Consider the following 17,936-nt stretch of genomic DNA (forward strand, 5'->3'; position numbering starts at 1 on the left):
AAATGGTAATCCTTGTAACAGGAAATTATTTATCTGATTTATAAAGGGACATTTTAACTACCTCAAACTACTCCAGATCTCATCAAGCACCTTGTAATATTTTTTCTGATACCTGCATTTCTTTTTCTGGAGTTACATATATACATATTATTAGACTAACAGTCCTATTATGACTTCACTGACAGACAGAAGTGGGAAATTCTTTTTGATCTTTGAATAATACGTAGCTAGTGTGAAACTTATATTATACTTAATTCTTGTAGTGATGACCTAATTAAAGCATATCTAAAACTTACCTTGGGTTTGAATGCAATCACTTTCAAAACCATTTCAACAGTGAACACTCCTGTGAAAACCATGTTCATAATGTCCATTGCGTCATTAAAGAGTTTAGACTGTCCATAGTGCTGTGAATAAAAAATACAGTACTTTTAAAAGTAGAGGCTTTAAAATATCCAGTGAAAGTAAGGCAGTCTAAGACAAAGCTGGCAAAACTGAGCACAGGAAAATATTTTCTAGTAGTATTTATGATGTCATCTATATACATAAAGACTAACTGGATATCTTGGGTCAGGAATGGAGTCATTTAAATTCTATTTACAGAATTCTATTTTGTTTAGGCACTGAGCGGAACAAAGTTGTCATTCCTCTACATCCTAAGGGAATCTTCAGAGAGATGGTTTTGAGAGAAAGACTGTTCCTCAGAAAAGGAATATTAGACAACAGCAGTCTCCCAAGTTTTATATGCTAGGTTTTAAAAATACCTAACCTTGTGCCACACCTGCTTAGAAAGCCTGCAGTACGTTAGTCACAGAGTAACATACATCATGTAGGATACTTTTAAAGAGTTTCTTGAAAAAAATAGAACAGTTTTGTAAACTGAATTTGAACCATTCTTTTTCTTAAGAAAATCTGAAACACTAGAGTAAAGAAAGAGACAACTTGGAAAAGTAGATAAGAGAATTAGGTGGTGAAGAGCTGCATGCATAATGCAGAAAACATAAAAACATGCAAAAATACACACAGGTATATACAGATATACAGCTAATATATGAAATCATGTTTGCATGAAGGTTTGCATTAACACAAAACTAGAGTCGCTCCATATAATGAAATTTTTAAACTTGTGAAGAAGATACAGACCCAGATGATAGAAATATCATAGAATGGTTTGGGCTGGAAGGGACCCTTAAAGATTAGCTAGTCGGATCCAACCAAATGTGGAGTAGTACATGCACAAATGGGCACAGAACAAGTACAAAAACTACACAGAGGTGAAGTAAAGCTTAAAGGCACTACATAAAAGAATATATTAGATAAAAGAATCTAAGGGGTTGAGAGAAATGTTTGCAAACAAAATCAACTTCAGATTTTCTTGTACATGGATAATCTTGGGCATACATACATATAACATAAATTAAATTATACTGGAGGTACAAAATAAAGCTCAGAGCTTGATTAGGTTAGGAAGATCTTTATCAACATCAAGCTGCTTTGAATAATTTTACTTCAGAGAACTGACAAACACACTGGAACACATCACAGAAGAGTACTATTACCAAAAGTGCTTTTCTCAAGTTTCACTTCATAAAATAATACAGGTTGTCATAAATTAAAGGCATTATATCCCCCATATCCTTCCCTGCAATTTATGCCAACAGCTTCAAAAGAGCTGGTTTTCCTACCTGCATAGCCAAGCAAAGTGTGTTCAGCATGATGAGGACAAACATGATGTATTCAAATCCAGTAGAATTCACCACATACCAAAACTTGTACTGGTAAGGATTTTTTGGAATATATCTACGAAGAGGACGTGCCTTCAAGGCATATTCTACACACTGACGCTGTAAAAGCAAATACATTAAAAAATGTCAGCCTGTACCTAACAGTTAATCAGCCGGTAAAATAATTATTAAATTAAAATTGTTAAATATAAGCCTTAAAAACAGGCAGTCTATATACTTGATGTAGGGTTCTTAAATGTTAATAATCAAGTAGCTTACCAATCCTCACTTGGTTATTTACAACTGTTCCTAATCACATACGTTACTCAGCCACATACAAAGAATCAAATAACGGTCATGGAAATTCTGCAGTGTTTCACCTTTATACATGTAGTAGTATATAGTAGTATACCATGGACTATACCTATGTAAATGTATAGTATATGGTATGACTATTAATAACATGACTATTAATTCATCTGTAAGTCATGTTTTGCCCTTACTAAGTTTTCAACCACCAATGGAACCGCATAGCATAAACCCCTAGGGTCAGCAAATTAAATACTGAGGAAGTGTTATTCCTAATAGATCAGTTAAATTGCCCAGCAAAATCATGTCCCATATGTAGGAACATCATGGATTCATTTCCTACTCTGTTAGTGCCTGAAATCTGCATGTAGGCAGGGCCTTCTACTTCTCATTTGACAAATGCTTACAAAATGACATGTTTGTAACCGACGGCACAGAATGCAGAATGAATGCTGCCTGAAGTTTCATGCTCAACTTCACTTAAATGAAGTGTGTTACAGTTGGACAAGAGTACCTGAAAAATCATGACTGATGAGTTTCTCAGTCAAAGGATTAAACAGTAAAAGGGGACAGATATTTTTTTTTTTTAATTTGAATCTAAATATCCCCTGTGAAATTCTAAATAAAGGGGGGGAAAAAAAGAAAAGAAAAAGAAAAAGAAAAAAAAAAAAGGAGTAGAACATTTTGAACACTTTGGCTTTGAACACTTTCAGACCACAGAACACAAAATTTATTTTCCTGTTCCTATTGTAAAACCTACCTCTGCTGTACTGTTCTTAATGTGACACCAACAAGTGAGACACTAAGAAGCTAACAAGCTTAATGTAACACCTTTCACAACAAAAAGACTGATGCGTTGGGCTTGGGAAGAGGAACATACAGTGACCTGAACACCAGCTGAGGGTATTTACCAAGTCCATTATTTTCCTAAAATATGTGTTTGGTGCCCTCTTCTGACCCAAAGCAGAAAGGAAGCTCTTCAAGCATAAATAACAAGGAAACTTTCAAAAGTTAAAGAGTTCATTATTTATTTTAACCTGATTTTTGTCCAGCTCACAGTTCTTATACTCTTGCTCTCCCTGTTCTTGGAATGTAACAATCACAAAACCAACAAATATGTTCATCATAAAGAAAGCAATAATGATGATATAGATGATGAAAAAAATGGAGATCTCCACTCTGTAGTTGTACACAGGGCCTACGTTCTCGCCATTTGAATCAATGGCTTTGTAGAGCAGCCTGAAAAACAAAAAAAAATTTATCTTTATTAGCATTAAAATTACAAAAGAGAGTAAAATATGCAGACTCAGAGGACAGGTTCCAGAAACAGTCTGCTGTTTACTGGTATCTTTATCTAGCTACTGACAGTGTTTACCCAGAAGAACCACACTGCACAACGTTACGTGCTTTTTTCCAAAAAAAACCAAGGTAATGACCAGATGGTTGTATTATTTATTTTCTTCCTCACATTAAGCTATCCTCTTAGACTTTTCTCATTTAGGGAAATAGCAAGTGGCAGTTTGCTCTGCCTGGGTTTCTCTATGCAGTGTACTATTGCCTGATTTTTTAGTAGAAGTTTTACTCAAAGGCCTAAAATTTTCATGTTAGTATCATTTAAAGGGCATTGATTGATAAACATTTAAAAAGATTACTTCCATTAGAGCTAAGCAATACTGCATTATAGCAAAAGTAGCTGAAAGACTAGAAATCAAACAATATTTAAAAGTTCTCCTTTTAGAAATAGAGGTGAATCAAGAAATACATGAAAAGTGCACAGATTCAGAAGTAGATTTTTTTCCTTCCTCCATTAGTCAGTTTTTATACCACCATTTAAGACTTCTTTGTTGCCCAAAAATGCTCGGTAAATGATAGGGAACTGTCCTGGAAAATGTAACCATCCTAACAGTGCTGGGAAAACACGGAGAATGCACTCACGCTGGCCAGCCTTCAAAAGTGGATACTGTAAAAAGGGCCATCATAGCAGACAGGACATTATCAAAGTTGAAATCACTGTTTTGCCAGACCCTCTCTTTGACCATTGGATTATCAACATCTCCGTCTTTATAAACGATGTATATCCCTCTGTGGGTAAGAAACAAACGGCCATTAGTGAAATATTAAACTAGTCTCAGAGTTATTGAATGCGCTATTCAAAACAGTTTTATTTCACTCCCTCCCTAAGCTTGCTTTATTTTCTTGCTAACCTGTGCTTTCTGGTGGATTTAAGACAACAGTTCCAATTTACACAAACCTAAATGGCCTGACACATCCCTGCCCATATCTGCTACAGTTTAAATTAGTCAGCATATAATGCGTCACATTCTCTAGATCAAAGATGTTCTCACCGGCATTCCTCGGGATTCTGTTTTGCCTCATCGGTGCACCTGTAGAATTTTCCCTACATATAAAACAAAAAGCAATGACAAAATGTAGAATATGCAAAAGAAACAAGTTTATACTATGACGCGTTCAGAATGGGACCAACCCAGTTCCAGCAGCAACCCACGGAGAATTCAACTCAGCTTCACTTTTCTTGTTGCAGTGTAAATTTTGCGCCTACTTACCTTGAAGAGCTGCACTCCGATACAAGCAAACATGAACTGCAGCAGAGTTGTAACAATCATGATATTACCGATAGTTCTAATAGCCACAAAGACACATTGAACAACATGCTGGAAAGAAAGAAAGGAAAAAAAATATTTTAATACAACTTGTTACTTAGTATCACAGAATACATACAAAAAAAATCTATTTTATCACCCTCCTCAGATTATTTTTTTTTAATTACTATTTTCATATTGTCAGTATTATACCTACTACCATGATTAAACTTGTTTTCTAAATTTGTCTGTAAGTCTGTTGACACAGACCCATCAACATGGGCCTGAACAACAATTGACTGAAAATTACACAAGTACTACAGAAAAACAATTAAAATATCACTCTGACGTGTCGGTTCACAGCAAGTGTTATGGTCAAAATCTGCTCCCATAGCACTGGTGTTCCTCCACATACAAGCTGCTGTGAGTGTGGGCAGAATCTGGCCTTGTATGTTTAAGAATCAGGAATGGATTTATGTCCTTGCCCTGTGAACTTCTCTAGGCAATTTTTCTTGTGCAAGCATTTTTAACCTGAGGTAGAACTGAAGAATCAGGACAACAGAAATAGAACTTAAAAAAATAAAATAGACACCTTAAGTCCTTTTGCTCTGTTTATTGCCCTTAGAGGCCTCAAGACTCTTAAAACTCTGAGGATCTTCACAACTGAGATAGCACTTGATCTAGGGGGGAAAAAAGAGTTATTCTGTTATTTTTATAGTAGCTGATTTCATTACAAAGAATAACAGTGTTCTTGCAACTTCCTTATATGTGAAATTTCAAAAAAGCTACAAAATATATAAACAAGATTTTTAAAAGTATTTCTTTATTGAGCCTTTATTAATATTAGAAAATAGCACCAATCTCATAAATACTATAAGGATGATTTTGATTTCTGGAGCAGCTTGGGAATTAACAGCTCAGTGTCTGACACTGTAATGCAATTAAGTTTGGTCAGGAGCAAAACAGTCCCCGAAGTATTTTTCAATGTTGATAAGCTCTTTCAAAGACACATTCAATGAATGCCTTAATTTCCAGCCAGCTGGAGATGAAAAGATCTCAAATGACTCACATTCTCTCTGCTTAAGTAGCTAGGGCTACATTTTGAGGAAATAATAGCAGGCAGCCCTTTACAGAACACATTGTGAAGCTGAAAGCTTGTGCAATAGGTATCTGGTACAAGCAGAACACCAAGTGGGAAGCAGCTGACTGACATCCAGCCCTTGCTCTTTTCTAAGCCACTAAGGGATTTACAGATGATTTTAAATGAGGCACAACTGGTCAGTAAGCAACTTCAGACCTTTTATCACGTTTAGCCTGATTCAAACAATGCAAAAAAAAAAAAAAATCTCCTCACTATCACTTACAGTTCTGATTAAGGTACAACTTCTCTCCCCTTCAAATACTCCCATTAAATACCCCAGCAGGTCAATGCTGAAAGAGCAAGCTCGTAAAACTAATTGTAGATGTGGCAACAGCACAAAAGAGGGTATATAAACCTCCTGAAGCTCCAGAAATTACTTGCTCTACAGTACAGTGTCATGACGCTCTTCTCCGCTCTCTTGGTGATAGCGGGAAGCAGCAATTTGTTTCCAACCCGCATTAGCAAGGAGTTACAACACCCTCCATACAAAGCGCTACCTCTTGCCAGTCCCAGCCCTGAACACCGACACTGCACACCCACACACAACCAGGGAACAAAAAGGAGCTGAAAACACTGATTTCAGTATAAAACCCCAACGCAAAAATAAATCATTCACACTATCAGTACATTACTTACTGAATACCAAACGATACCAGAGAAACACCCACAACCAGCAAATCCAGCAAGTTAAAATAATTCCTGCAGAAGGACCCTTTATGAAGGAACGCTCCAAAAGCTGTCATCTAAAAATAGAATTGTTACATGTTTAGTCTATATTTCAATTTATAAAAATTCACATTTAGGCTGTTTACAAGACACTTGCCTAGAGTATGAATGCATACAGCATTACCTGACTTCCCCAAAGCAACTGAGATATAAAACAATCCCACTATGTACATTAATTCTTTCATTTAAATCATAACAATTCCGCTCAAGCAACGCCAGCAAGTGTGTTAATTGCTTCTGATGTTAACAAATGTTACATTTTGTGTAAGAACTGGTTAGGCTGATGTGATTACACTGAAATGATTTGGCCTTTGTGAGAAAAATTACTACACAAACTATAAAATCTCTCTGTTTACTAAATGGTCAGGTCCAGATTCTGACTCCTAATCATTCATACTATCTTGAGAACTGAAGGAGCCGAAAACGTATTGCAAAAACCTGAGAGTCAAATCTGGTGCAGAGCCATCGCAAGGCTGCATAAGGCAGCACCACAGTGGTGTTTGCCTTTGGGTCACAGGGACACGTTAACATCACAAGTGGGTATCTAGGAATAACCTAAAACAACCACCAGGTTGTTTTGTATTACGTGCGGAAAAGGGTCCCCAAGGTATGCAAGTCTGTGGGGAACATCAAACATTGCTGTCCCTATTGGACTTTCTTTTCACTTTCTGTGCCTAGATTAAGATGAAAAGCACATAAAGGGTACTTGGTAAAGGAACCTGCATGCCTCGTTTCAGGTTTCATTAGGAGCCAGTGAGAGAGACTCTATTAATTATGGCTGCAGACAGATTCTGGGCAGATGTTCTCAGGTATCGCAAGGCTGAATTTGGCTTTTAAATCTATTAATTAGACCTTTCCCACAACTTCAAGTAAGTACCAGTTAAATAAGTGCACAGAGAAATCCAGTCAAGCCATCAGAAGCACAGAATCTGCACTTCAATAGAATTTTGCATGGGTTTTTCAATGTTTATGGATTAAGAAAAACACTGAAACTAAAAACTTGAAATTAAAATAAGGATACCTTTGAAAAATGCCTTGTAGTCAGTTCAGTCACATGGATTCTAATTTCTTCAGCCTTAAGGTTCTCTTAAAAAGACCTGAGTGCTCTCAGCTACTCACTGTTTTCCACAGGTAAGAAAACTCAATGCCACCTGGAGAACATCTAATATTACCTGTGCATTTTAAACCCATTATTTTCTGTTCCGTTCTATTGCTCAAGATGAAGCAAAAAGACTCTATTTCCCTTCCTCTTGCAGCAGACTATTACATCTTCCAAGACTTTTGTCTACCACAATGTAGAACCGCGCTACTGCCAGTGGGCATCTCCACCTACTGCATCACTACTCGTGTGCACAAACTCGCAGGCCTTTAGCACAAAACCCCATCAGCAAAGCCATCTATCTGCAAAGGAATGCAAACTACAAAAGATGCATTTTTCTTGGAAGCCCTCCTTCTCCTGTTAAACTTTCTTTTGTCATGATCAAAATAGTAAGCGTTCCTCAAAACTAGAGGAATAAAAACCCTGGAGGTTTAACCTATGCCATAACATAAGATATATAATATACTTACAAAATTTCCAATAAATTCCTAGCTCTTTTCTCCTGCAGCTGTACAGAGTATGGCTAAACTCATTAAAATCAGTGGGAGTTGAACACTAAAATAACCCTGCATATTAAAGTTACATATATCTACAGTCATTTATACTGCAGTATATTATCCTACATTATTAGTATATGCAGAACACAAAGTTTCCTCTAAAAACTCCCACAAAAGTAAAGATATATTGCCCTAAAAATACAGGTGAAGTACCTATCTCCCATCTTTATCTGGAGGCTCGTATTTCAGTCACTACAAATCCCAGCAGAGCAGATGCTCCAGGACGCTGAGCCAGGCACCTGGGGCACCACCAGTGCTGCTTCTTCCCTCCTGCCTGTACTTCCACATCAGTGGGGACTGGTTTAAATGGTGTGGGATTAGCACAGTTGGGGCAAGGTTAAAAGCACAAGGCCCTAACCTGACCTTTGCTGTGATGTTTTCATGTATCCCAAGTACAGCAAATAGGAATTGTAAAGTGCATTTCAGCGCCACGCAGGGATTACGTAAGAGAATTCTTAAATGCTTTAAACTGATGTTGCCCCTCTTCTGTTACTCATATCCTCACCACTACATAATGTGGAAATCCTCCTGTCTGCAGAGCACTCAATCAGACAGAGTACAAGGAGACTCTCCACACGCTGAGCGTTATTCTGTGTTAATGCCTGGGGTTTTGGACATTTACGAGTTTCTTCACTGCAGCTGATAATATTGCCTCTGGTTATCTTAATTTCAGTTTCATACACTTTTTGCCTGGAAATTAAGGAATGCTATTGATCCTGCAGGTCTAGTCTTGATTTTACTTCTTGCAAAACACGCAGCTTCTGTACAACTTAAGACACTGTGGAAAGCACAGCACAAAACCCAGCACGGGAGACATGGAGGACTCCAGCCATAAGCAAGCAAAGCCAGCGTCTGAGATGTGTTAGTAAAGCAGGCGCTGTATACGTACATCTGTCACGTTCTGGCTGTCCATTGCATTTTTTATGGTACAATTTATTTTTCTGTATAAATACATGTGAGTGCACTGCAGGACAGAGCTTCCTAGAGAAAGTGAAGTCAGGAGCATCGACCTTTTTGGCTATGATGGGGCTTCTCGTTTCGTTACAGTATTTTACAATGCCAGATTTTGGCAGCCCAAGTTCTAGAGCTTCCTGCTTCCCTTGGGCAAGTCTTGAGTCGCTCAGCATCAGAATCTTTTGCAGTTTGTAGGAATACCACTTTTCCCACCACATCCAGTTGTGCCTCTTTATGCTATGCTTTGTAATTCCTCTGCCAGAGGAGCACAACTGGAACTGCACGAGCTGCACCGCCTGCTGCTCAGAGCACATGGAAGTTCACCAGCCCTCTTCTGCCACAGAAATGGTGGTTACGTGTTTTGTATGGCTTCTCAAATTCAGCGTTGGGAACTAGCTTGATCTAATGCTAATCTTCTCAGGGCTTCTTTCTTTCTTTCCTTTAGCTTGGCCTTTCTCTTGCAGTGAAAAAAAAAGGATGTTACTTTAGAATGCCACAAATGTTATACAATAAATCAAGTCTATAGCAAGCTCCTCACTGCTGAAAATGAGAAATATGGGGATAAATATACGTCTGGGAGAATATTTATTTGCAAGCATAAAAATAGTCTACTAATTACAGTACAGTTTATCTTGTAAACAGCCCAAATATTGCACCAATTAGTATTACATCGCATTGTGAAGAGTATGCACAGCAATATGAGCAAAAGCTGGGAGAAGAGATTTTGTTAAGCTTAATCCTCAACTGGAAATGCAAAGTTTATGTACAGATTCTTAGTGTACCAGAAATTTTTAAGTGTATAGATCAGGGTTACTCAACCAAAAGCTCATGGTGAATATGCACAGCATGAAACTTTTAGGTGTTGCTTGTAAATATCTGAAAAAATATTTCACAGATTTCCATCAAAAAATTTTGATTTCTTTGTTCAGCATTTTCTTACATGTGAACCTAATTCTCATTTATGTGGCTTCATTGCCAGAGTAAGCCTCACACATTTAAAATCTGAGTAACCCCAATGGATGTTCTTAACAATCAGTACACAAACTATACATTAAAATGCCATTTTTTGACTCATGCATGGGTAATACATTTAAGCAAGCATATTTATGCCTTTCTTTGTATTTAAATGTATGCCCAAGATAAATGCAAAGTATCTTAGTATAAAGATAGACAAATGCAAGATAACTTGCAAGTCCTATTGCAAGAAAATAGTTATCTACTATTTTAGCTCTGTGAATATAGTTCAGAAAAAGAAATGAGAAATTACATGCTCCCTCCTTAAAAGACTGATTATGTCTTTTGGAAATGCCAGAGCAAGGAGAAGGAAAAGCTCATGCGCAGCGAATTCTTTTTCCCTTTTCTGATAACTGTAAGATTAAAAAGGGTAAAAAACGAATCATTAAATTGATGTAATGATAAAAAAACAGCTTCTTCATGCACCCAATGGTAAAAAATAACCAATCAAAACTATGAGGAACTGTCAAATTAAAAAATCCTCTGGTTTAAAAAAGTTTAGCTTTGATCGCTTAGAGAAAAGGCGAAGAACACTTCAAGTGCCTTTTCTTGGCAGGTGACACACAAGGAAAATCCTTTTAAACAAACTTCCTTTAAAAACCTGTTACCTTCAAAATGATCTCAAATGTAAACATACTAGTGAAGACATAATCTGCATACCCTAGGATCTGGAAGGTAAACAAAAAGTTACAAACATTATTGCTAAAGCTGCTTTTGAGCTAACAAGGATCAATTAACAATGCATTACCTTTAACAGGATTTCAACAGTAAAGATGGCTGTGAAAGCATAGTCAAAGTAACCAAGTATCTGCAAGGTATAATACGTGCCACAGTAAGAAATCAATCTATTAATAAATTTTTACAGTTTAGACCACATACACAACACCACCTGAATTAATCTAAGTAGGTAGATGGGGAATTTAGACAAAGTAGTTTAGAATTCCAGCTATTATGCAACCATTTTTATTTATTTAAAGATTTATCAGATGCCACTGTGCCCAGGTATTAGATTTCAGCCCTAAAGAGTCAACAGGACGCAAAACCCAACACTTTTGTACTTTCTTCAGCCTTTAGAAGAGATACAGAAACTTACACTAAGAATAAATACTTATTAATAAGTATTTTTTTTAATTTTTTTTTTTTAACCGAAGTACTACATGAAAAAATAAAACTTCAGTGGATGCTTCTGGATTGCACATCATTCTGCATTCTGCCACATTATATTGTTCCTGCATAGACCGGGCTAGAGCATCACAAAGCAAAATGAACCAATAACTAAATTACTTAAAATGAGCACTACAACTCTTTTTTCTTTAACTTGGAAGACACAGCAGCGATTTATATGTAGGAAATTTAAAAGAACCCACAACAGCCGCATAATGATATGCAAACTTTTAAAAAGCCCGTGGACACGGTACTGGCCTGGCTGCTGCCAGCAGGAACACTGCCACATGTGTCAGTACAGCCCAGATTTCACCCTTTCAAGGTGGCCCTATCACTTGCACCAAATTTAGCGATCAATGTGCACTGCGGTAGGGTACTAGTTTAGCATCAAAGATCCAGCAATTCAACTAGCAAACAGCTGTGCACAGAAACATGTTGCCTCTGGTTCAGCAGCTAATAAAACGGGAAGGAGAAATAGAGACAACACACACAGTATTCCTGTTAGATTATATAAAATTAAGTATTTTTTTTCCCCCACGTTCAGTTGATGATCACATCCTTCTGGCCCTTGCTGTGGCTGAAAAAATAGGCAAATATTAAAGCCATTCAACAGAGATTAAGCAGTAAGGAATTAATTCCAGCATTAAAGGAAACTATTTAAAGGCATTCCAGTTTGTAAACTTTAATTCTCTTGCTGAGCTGGCTGGTTGAAGCAACATGATCGCCGAAGGCAGTAACAAGAAAAATATGTAGGTCTTGTGCATTTGTGAATATTTACAAGCGGGCAATATCTTCTTGAAATCACTCACACATTGTACCTGTGTCCCAAACAGGAATAATCCTTCCAGTTACCACCACTCTCCAGTTACACCTTCCTAGCATTCCCCTAGCTACAAAAGCAATTATCAGCCCTTTGAGCCATTTCTACAATTACAATTTCAGTATTCCCCACCAGCTGGCTTTTTCTTACCCATTAGTGTGATTTATTCATTAGATCGCACTTGTCCAGTTCTATAGGTACAGCTCTACTGAATAGTACATGAAGAGTGTCTTTGTGCTTTGACCTCTTTTTACCTTTGAAGAAAGTTCTAGCTTTGTGGTTTCCACTAATGTTACTAAAAAATTGTTCAGAGAATGTCAGCAGCCAAAAGAGGACTTTCAGAGGCTGCATTGACACTAGCAAGAACTAGAGGGATGCAACTTTTACTGATCTAGTAGGCCCACCTTTCCTGTAAGAAGTGGAAGAATTTTGTTAACTCCATGGCAATCTCTACAGATCTATTTATATCTCAGACAGGAGAGGCCTGGATGTTTTGTCAAAGTATCCCAAAAGTCCCCACAGTTGCATCATCTCAGCTATTTCAGATCTAATCTAAAGCATGGACAACCTGCAGTAACATGAGAGGCTTGCTTCACAGCTAATACAAGCACAACAAATGTAGGACAAACATTAATGGTTATGAGAGTGGATTTATTTTTGTTCCTCTGTCTAATAATTGTGCATTTGAGTAACAGGCAAGCCTACTATATTAAGAATTTAAAATGGGGGATTCAGGAACTTGTTTTAGGAGAATAGAGATGTTTACTCACCAGGTAAACTACAATTCTACTGAATATCAGAGACATTTCTGAAATTAATATTCTTACAAATATTTTGTTTCTACAAGCATATCTAAAAAAGGATGCAGAAACACTTGCACATTTTCAGGTTTGTATATAGGCTGAAATGGCATTTGACTCTGAGTCAAGGCAAGACCTGGGCATGCTCTGATCCTCGTCTTACACATGAGTTTAGGAAAAAGTAAAACTTGTTTAGTTTCTGATACGTCCAGTCAGAATCCAGGGATCTTTGCATCCGAACTGGTGGTACTCAAACTCCTTAGTGTGGCCACACTAGCTTCCTTGAAAGAGGAGGTAATACCCTTATGAATCCATATACTCACTAACGGAAAAACACTCTGAGCTCCCCAAGACCATATAGTACAGTCAATGAAGGAGAAGACAGGACAGGTCAGAGTCTATTCCCAACATGGTATAAACAGTGACGATTTTAACTGGCATTTTTAAATCACTGTCAAACACTGCGAGGCACTAAGAGTGATTCAGGAAATGAGTACCAGCTACACAGCTGAAAATTACGAAAAAATATGAAAATTATCAAGATTATGCTCAGCTTGAGCATATTTCATTCTGATATATTTATAGCCACAAAGGAAAAACATTATGTACATAATAAATGCTTCTAATACCTATGATGTTCCATCAATAAAGTTACTTGTCTTTAAAGATTTATGTTTTTTAAAGAAAAAAGAAAGTATGACTTGAAAAAGGAAAAGGAAAATTTCTTCATTTTTAAAACTAAAAACCAGGCACTAGTCCCAAAGGATTGTTGTCCTGTGAGGATATATTTATCTTCAGACATAAAAATGAAGGGCTTACATTATTTCGAAAAGAGTGGCTGCGAATTGGATCTTCTGCTGCTAGGGAAACACTGCTCAGCATGATGAAGACAAGGATGAGATTGGTAAAGATGTGGTGATTGATGAGTCTGTGGCATCCCACTCGAATTCTGAAGAAGAGATACAAAAATATACCATGTGTGCAAATAGAATTCAGCAGATGGCTAATATACAACATGTTTTCTATTACTCTGCCAATAGTGGCAGAACAGAGCAACCATAAGCAGCTAACAGCAATGCAAATGCTGAAGCTATTGCTCTGACTTCTATAAATGTAAATAAATTCAAAATCCAATCCACCTGTAGTGAAAATGCACTTATGGAAAGAATCTGAGAGATTTCCAAGCTCATATTGGTTTTCAATGGGTTATGAACGCCACGACGAGTTCCAGTGCTCATACCACTGGGCGCATACCGAGGCCAACGTCAAAGAGACCAGCACCCGATAGCAAGTCATTGCACATCCCCAGTTTGATTTGATTCTTATTAAAGCTGTCAAAAATAATCGTCTGGGGAGATGTGGCTTAGGCTGCAGACCTCATCGTGCTACTTAGAGACTCAACCCAAATCAGAATCTCCCATGAAGAGTTTCTTACAGCTTTACAGGACCAGTGGGTGTTGAAGGTTACAGAGCTGCTAAGTTTCAGCCACATAACATGAAGTGGAACTGTACCTATGCTTAGAGTCACTGAACCCAAGGTTAGTACAAATGCTACGGAGCACCTTGGGAAAGTATGTCCAGGACTGAATTGGCAAAAAGGCAGGATCAGGTTCATAACTGGCTAACACTGGAGTTGACTAAATTCTGCTGAAGAATCAGAAGGTGCTTGGGGGAAAATTTGTTCTCCTGTTATTAAGGAGATGATTTGACTATAGTGTATCGTACTTAAGTAAGATGGTCGTTTTGGTGTGAGAATACGTAGCATTAGTTGAGGCCAAAAGCAACTTGACATGTTCGACAAATATAATGGTTTTGCATTCAGCATATGTGTTCTTAAAACCGCTAGTTCAAATAGCTCCCTTTCCAGTTTGTTTGAAAATACTAAAGAGCTTTAGACAACCCATGCAATGAATAAGACACAAGCCCAAAACATTGTACCTTGATGATCACACCATCTTTTAAACTCAGCTGCGATGATCTCTACCACTGAGAAGACAGCATTCTCCCATGCCAAAGGACTCCTGAGCTCCCTTCTATGACTGCTCATGAAATTGCCATATATATGTTCAGTCCGTAAGAACGGAATTTAGTTCACTTGTTCACTTCCATCCAATAATCAGTAACAACTTTTACTGACTACTGAAGCTTGCTTTCTTCATTAGTATAGAACTTCAAATGCTCTGGAGTTAAGACTGAGCAGTGAAAGATTCCAATTCCCCCTAAAATCTAACTATTATTTTTCTTAATTTTTGAAATAATTTTTCTTTATCTTCAGTGTTTGCTTTAATCTCGGAAAATGCTGTTACCCCATGAGGAACATATACATCCTTTCTTCTTCTTTTTCTCACTCTGATTTTCTTTTCCCCCTCCTCACCTGTATTGGCCCCTAAGGTCACTAGGAATCCTGTCTCATATAGACGATGCTCAGGTCTGGCATCATAGTTTTTATATCCAGTGACTAACGTACTAAATAGTTAATATACATTAAAGGGTACTTTTCGGACATGTGCAGACTTAACAGACTATATGAACAAAATGCTATTACCTTCAACAGTGGGAAGCAAATTAATATATTTTCAACTTCTTCTAATCTACCAAGCCATTCAGGAAATTTTAGCAGAGAAGTCAATCTCTCTCCTGTTGATGATAATGGAGTTCTGTTCCTAACCCCACTGGAAGGAGGCCCGTTCCTTCACTGCTAACCCTTGACAGACTAAACCAGTATTTTTCAAAATCATATTTACGGATTGGTGCTGCTGAAAATGAAGAAGGCACTCCCTTCAGGGATCGGTGTTATCTTCTCCTTCATATTTAGTTCCGATAGTCTGCGGGGACGTGGGCCTGCTGGTACCTCTGGTTCATCCTCCTCCTCTTCTTCATCTTCACCTACTTTAATTAAAACACTTTTTTTATTATACAATAAAATAAAATGATGTTTTGTTCATAACAATATAAAAACATGGCTTGTATGAAAATAGATATGGCTTATAGGAAACACATGTTCATAGCATGGCTTTAAAAATCTATGGATCAGTATATGAACATCCATATCGCTGTCAGGAGCTTATATACATGTTTATGTGCATATATGGGTGTGTGCACAAGCGCCCTGAGTGCACTAATAGGCTTTACCAGCCTGGCCAAGCTCATCTTAGGACACAGGCTCTGGAGCCCCTTGAGCTCAGCCCCTGGCTGTCAGTCCGTGCCTGAGCTGCGACGTAGGGGTGCTGAGCTCTGCACACTGGCTGAGCACCCAGTGCTCAAAGGGTAGGGCACGTTTCTGTGAAAGCCATCCAGACAATCAGACAGACCTGATTTTTGGATAAGTATGCTCACTGGACTGGTAGAAGCCAAGACAAAAAACGACTGAACATCATCAGCCCTGGAACGCCCTTTTTTTGTCAAACATTTCGGAAAAGTTTAGAATTTGCTCTCACATCCATACAGCATTACCATCGCAGTCTTCAGGCTCGCAGTATTAACACTCGTACGCTGTTTGTGCTGTCTAGGAAGCTGCAGGAGAAGATAAATGTGTTTGGCTACATACCTGGTACATCACAGGGTGGATAAGGATCTTTATCCTCATCCTCTCCTTCTCCGTATTCAGTAATTGTCACCTACAGCAATGAAAGGGATGCACATGAAAAAAAAAAAATTAAATATAGCCTGGAATATAAAGTTCAACAGAAAGCAAACCAAATAACACTCTGAAGTCAGGGAAGTGATCCCTATGTTAGTATGAGTTTTCTGAAACAGGTTAATTTTGAAACCAGAGAAGAGCTGGCAGTTTAATACATATTTTTAACATGTGATTTTTCTATAGTATCCATATTCTTCTGGCTGTATAGATCACAATGAGAATATAACCAACAGGCTTTGGTAAAAATAACCATGAATGTCTGAACATTCAACTAAGAGTTTAGCATTCACTGATCTCTTCCATGGGATTTAACAGGCAAAATACCTACAGGGATCCTAAAATAATGTCAAATATTCCTAACATCAATTATTTCATGCCCTAAGAGTTTCCCTTCTCATAATATCCTGAAATCAAAAGGATTTCCTGAATAAAGAGACTCTGTGAGGATGCAGAGCGTCAGAATTAAGTTTCCTTTGCCTAGAAAAAAATGTAGCGATGGGGTTCACAGAAGAAATTGTACAATGCACAGTCGTCTTGAAAAGGACTCCCTAGCAAAATAAGTAAAACTGCTTCTTAGAAAAGACACAATTTTTAGAATAAACACCTTGCTATCCTTGGGCTTCTTTTGGTCACCTTCTGACTTCTCACTTTTTTTATTTTCCAGACTCTCCTTTCTACAAAACAATACAATAACAATTACAAAACACATCATGTAAAGACAGAATATTTTAAGTTCGTTTTTAAATTAGCTATATCCATCCTATGAAAAGTTAAGCAAACATACCTAAAACCATGTAGTAAAATATTGTAAATTATTTGCACAGCTGCAGGTGTTAGAGCTATAAAATCTATTGCATTTGAATGCAATGATCCATTTAAGAGATTACAATTTTGAACATAATTCCAGAAGCTAATCCCTAAAAAATTCAATGCGTGATCATTACTCCTTTCTAGAGGGATAAACTGTGCCCTTGGACTCATACAAACAACTTGCACTGACTGCAGTGGGCCTGCACTGATTTCAAAGGAAGGTTTTCTTCTTGTCTATATAAGGCTTGGAGAACTGATTCCACAGGGAGTTGTGTACTGGCAACAACAGATACATTCTTGATCTAATTGTGCAATAAATCCTACCACTGCAATGTTTAAATATCAGCTGGCTTATCATTATGTCCTTAATTCACCCCTTTTTCCCAATTACTACCCAACTTTTATCTAAAATCACACTAATAAGGTTTTGGTTTAATGTGTCTAGGTAAAATCGTTCATTCTTTTCCCCGAGTTAAATAAATTTTGAAGAAGGTAAAGACATTTAAATAAAGATAAATCCTTATGAAAGAATTCAGTGCAGCCTTCTTCTTCCCTCTCCTGCTTGTTCAACATGCCCA

General features: G+C 37.5%; 1 protein-coding gene across 10 annotated transcripts in view; it reads right to left on the bottom strand.

The window, feature by feature from the left end:
- Positions 1 to 17,936, bottom strand: part of CACNA1D (calcium voltage-gated channel subunit alpha1 D) — a 235,551-nt gene that overhangs the window by 58,481 nt on the left and 159,134 nt on the right. For 9 of the 10 annotated variants that reach the window (XM_040591589.1, XM_040591588.1, XM_040591585.1 and 6 more), the window contains exons 17-29: positions 17,153 to 17,222; positions 16,456 to 16,525; positions 15,653 to 15,797; positions 13,728 to 13,857; positions 10,873 to 10,932; positions 6,411 to 6,517; positions 5,226 to 5,313; positions 4,598 to 4,705; positions 4,379 to 4,431; positions 3,969 to 4,115; positions 3,071 to 3,272; positions 1,686 to 1,844; positions 297 to 407 (exon numbers count right to left, since the gene is read on the bottom strand). In XM_040591589.1, coding sequence (XP_040447523.1) covers positions 297 to 407; positions 1,686 to 1,844; positions 3,071 to 3,272; positions 3,969 to 4,115; positions 4,379 to 4,431; positions 4,598 to 4,705; positions 5,226 to 5,313; positions 6,411 to 6,517; positions 10,873 to 10,932; positions 13,728 to 13,857; positions 15,653 to 15,797; positions 16,456 to 16,525; positions 17,153 to 17,222 — 1,450 coding nt within the window. The remainder of the gene's footprint in view (positions 1 to 296; positions 408 to 1,685; positions 1,845 to 3,070; positions 3,273 to 3,968; positions 4,116 to 4,378; positions 4,432 to 4,597; positions 4,706 to 5,225; positions 5,314 to 6,410; positions 6,518 to 10,872; positions 10,933 to 13,727; positions 13,858 to 15,652; positions 15,798 to 16,455; positions 16,526 to 17,152; positions 17,223 to 17,936) is intronic. The other variant, XM_040591583.1, reaches the window with a different exon arrangement.

The sequence above is a fragment of the Falco naumanni genome, chromosome 4 (genome assembly GCF_017639655.2).
Source record: "Falco naumanni isolate bFalNau1 chromosome 4, bFalNau1.pat, whole genome shotgun sequence".
In the NCBI taxonomy this organism is placed as follows: domain Eukaryota; kingdom Metazoa; phylum Chordata; class Aves; order Falconiformes; family Falconidae; genus Falco; species Falco naumanni.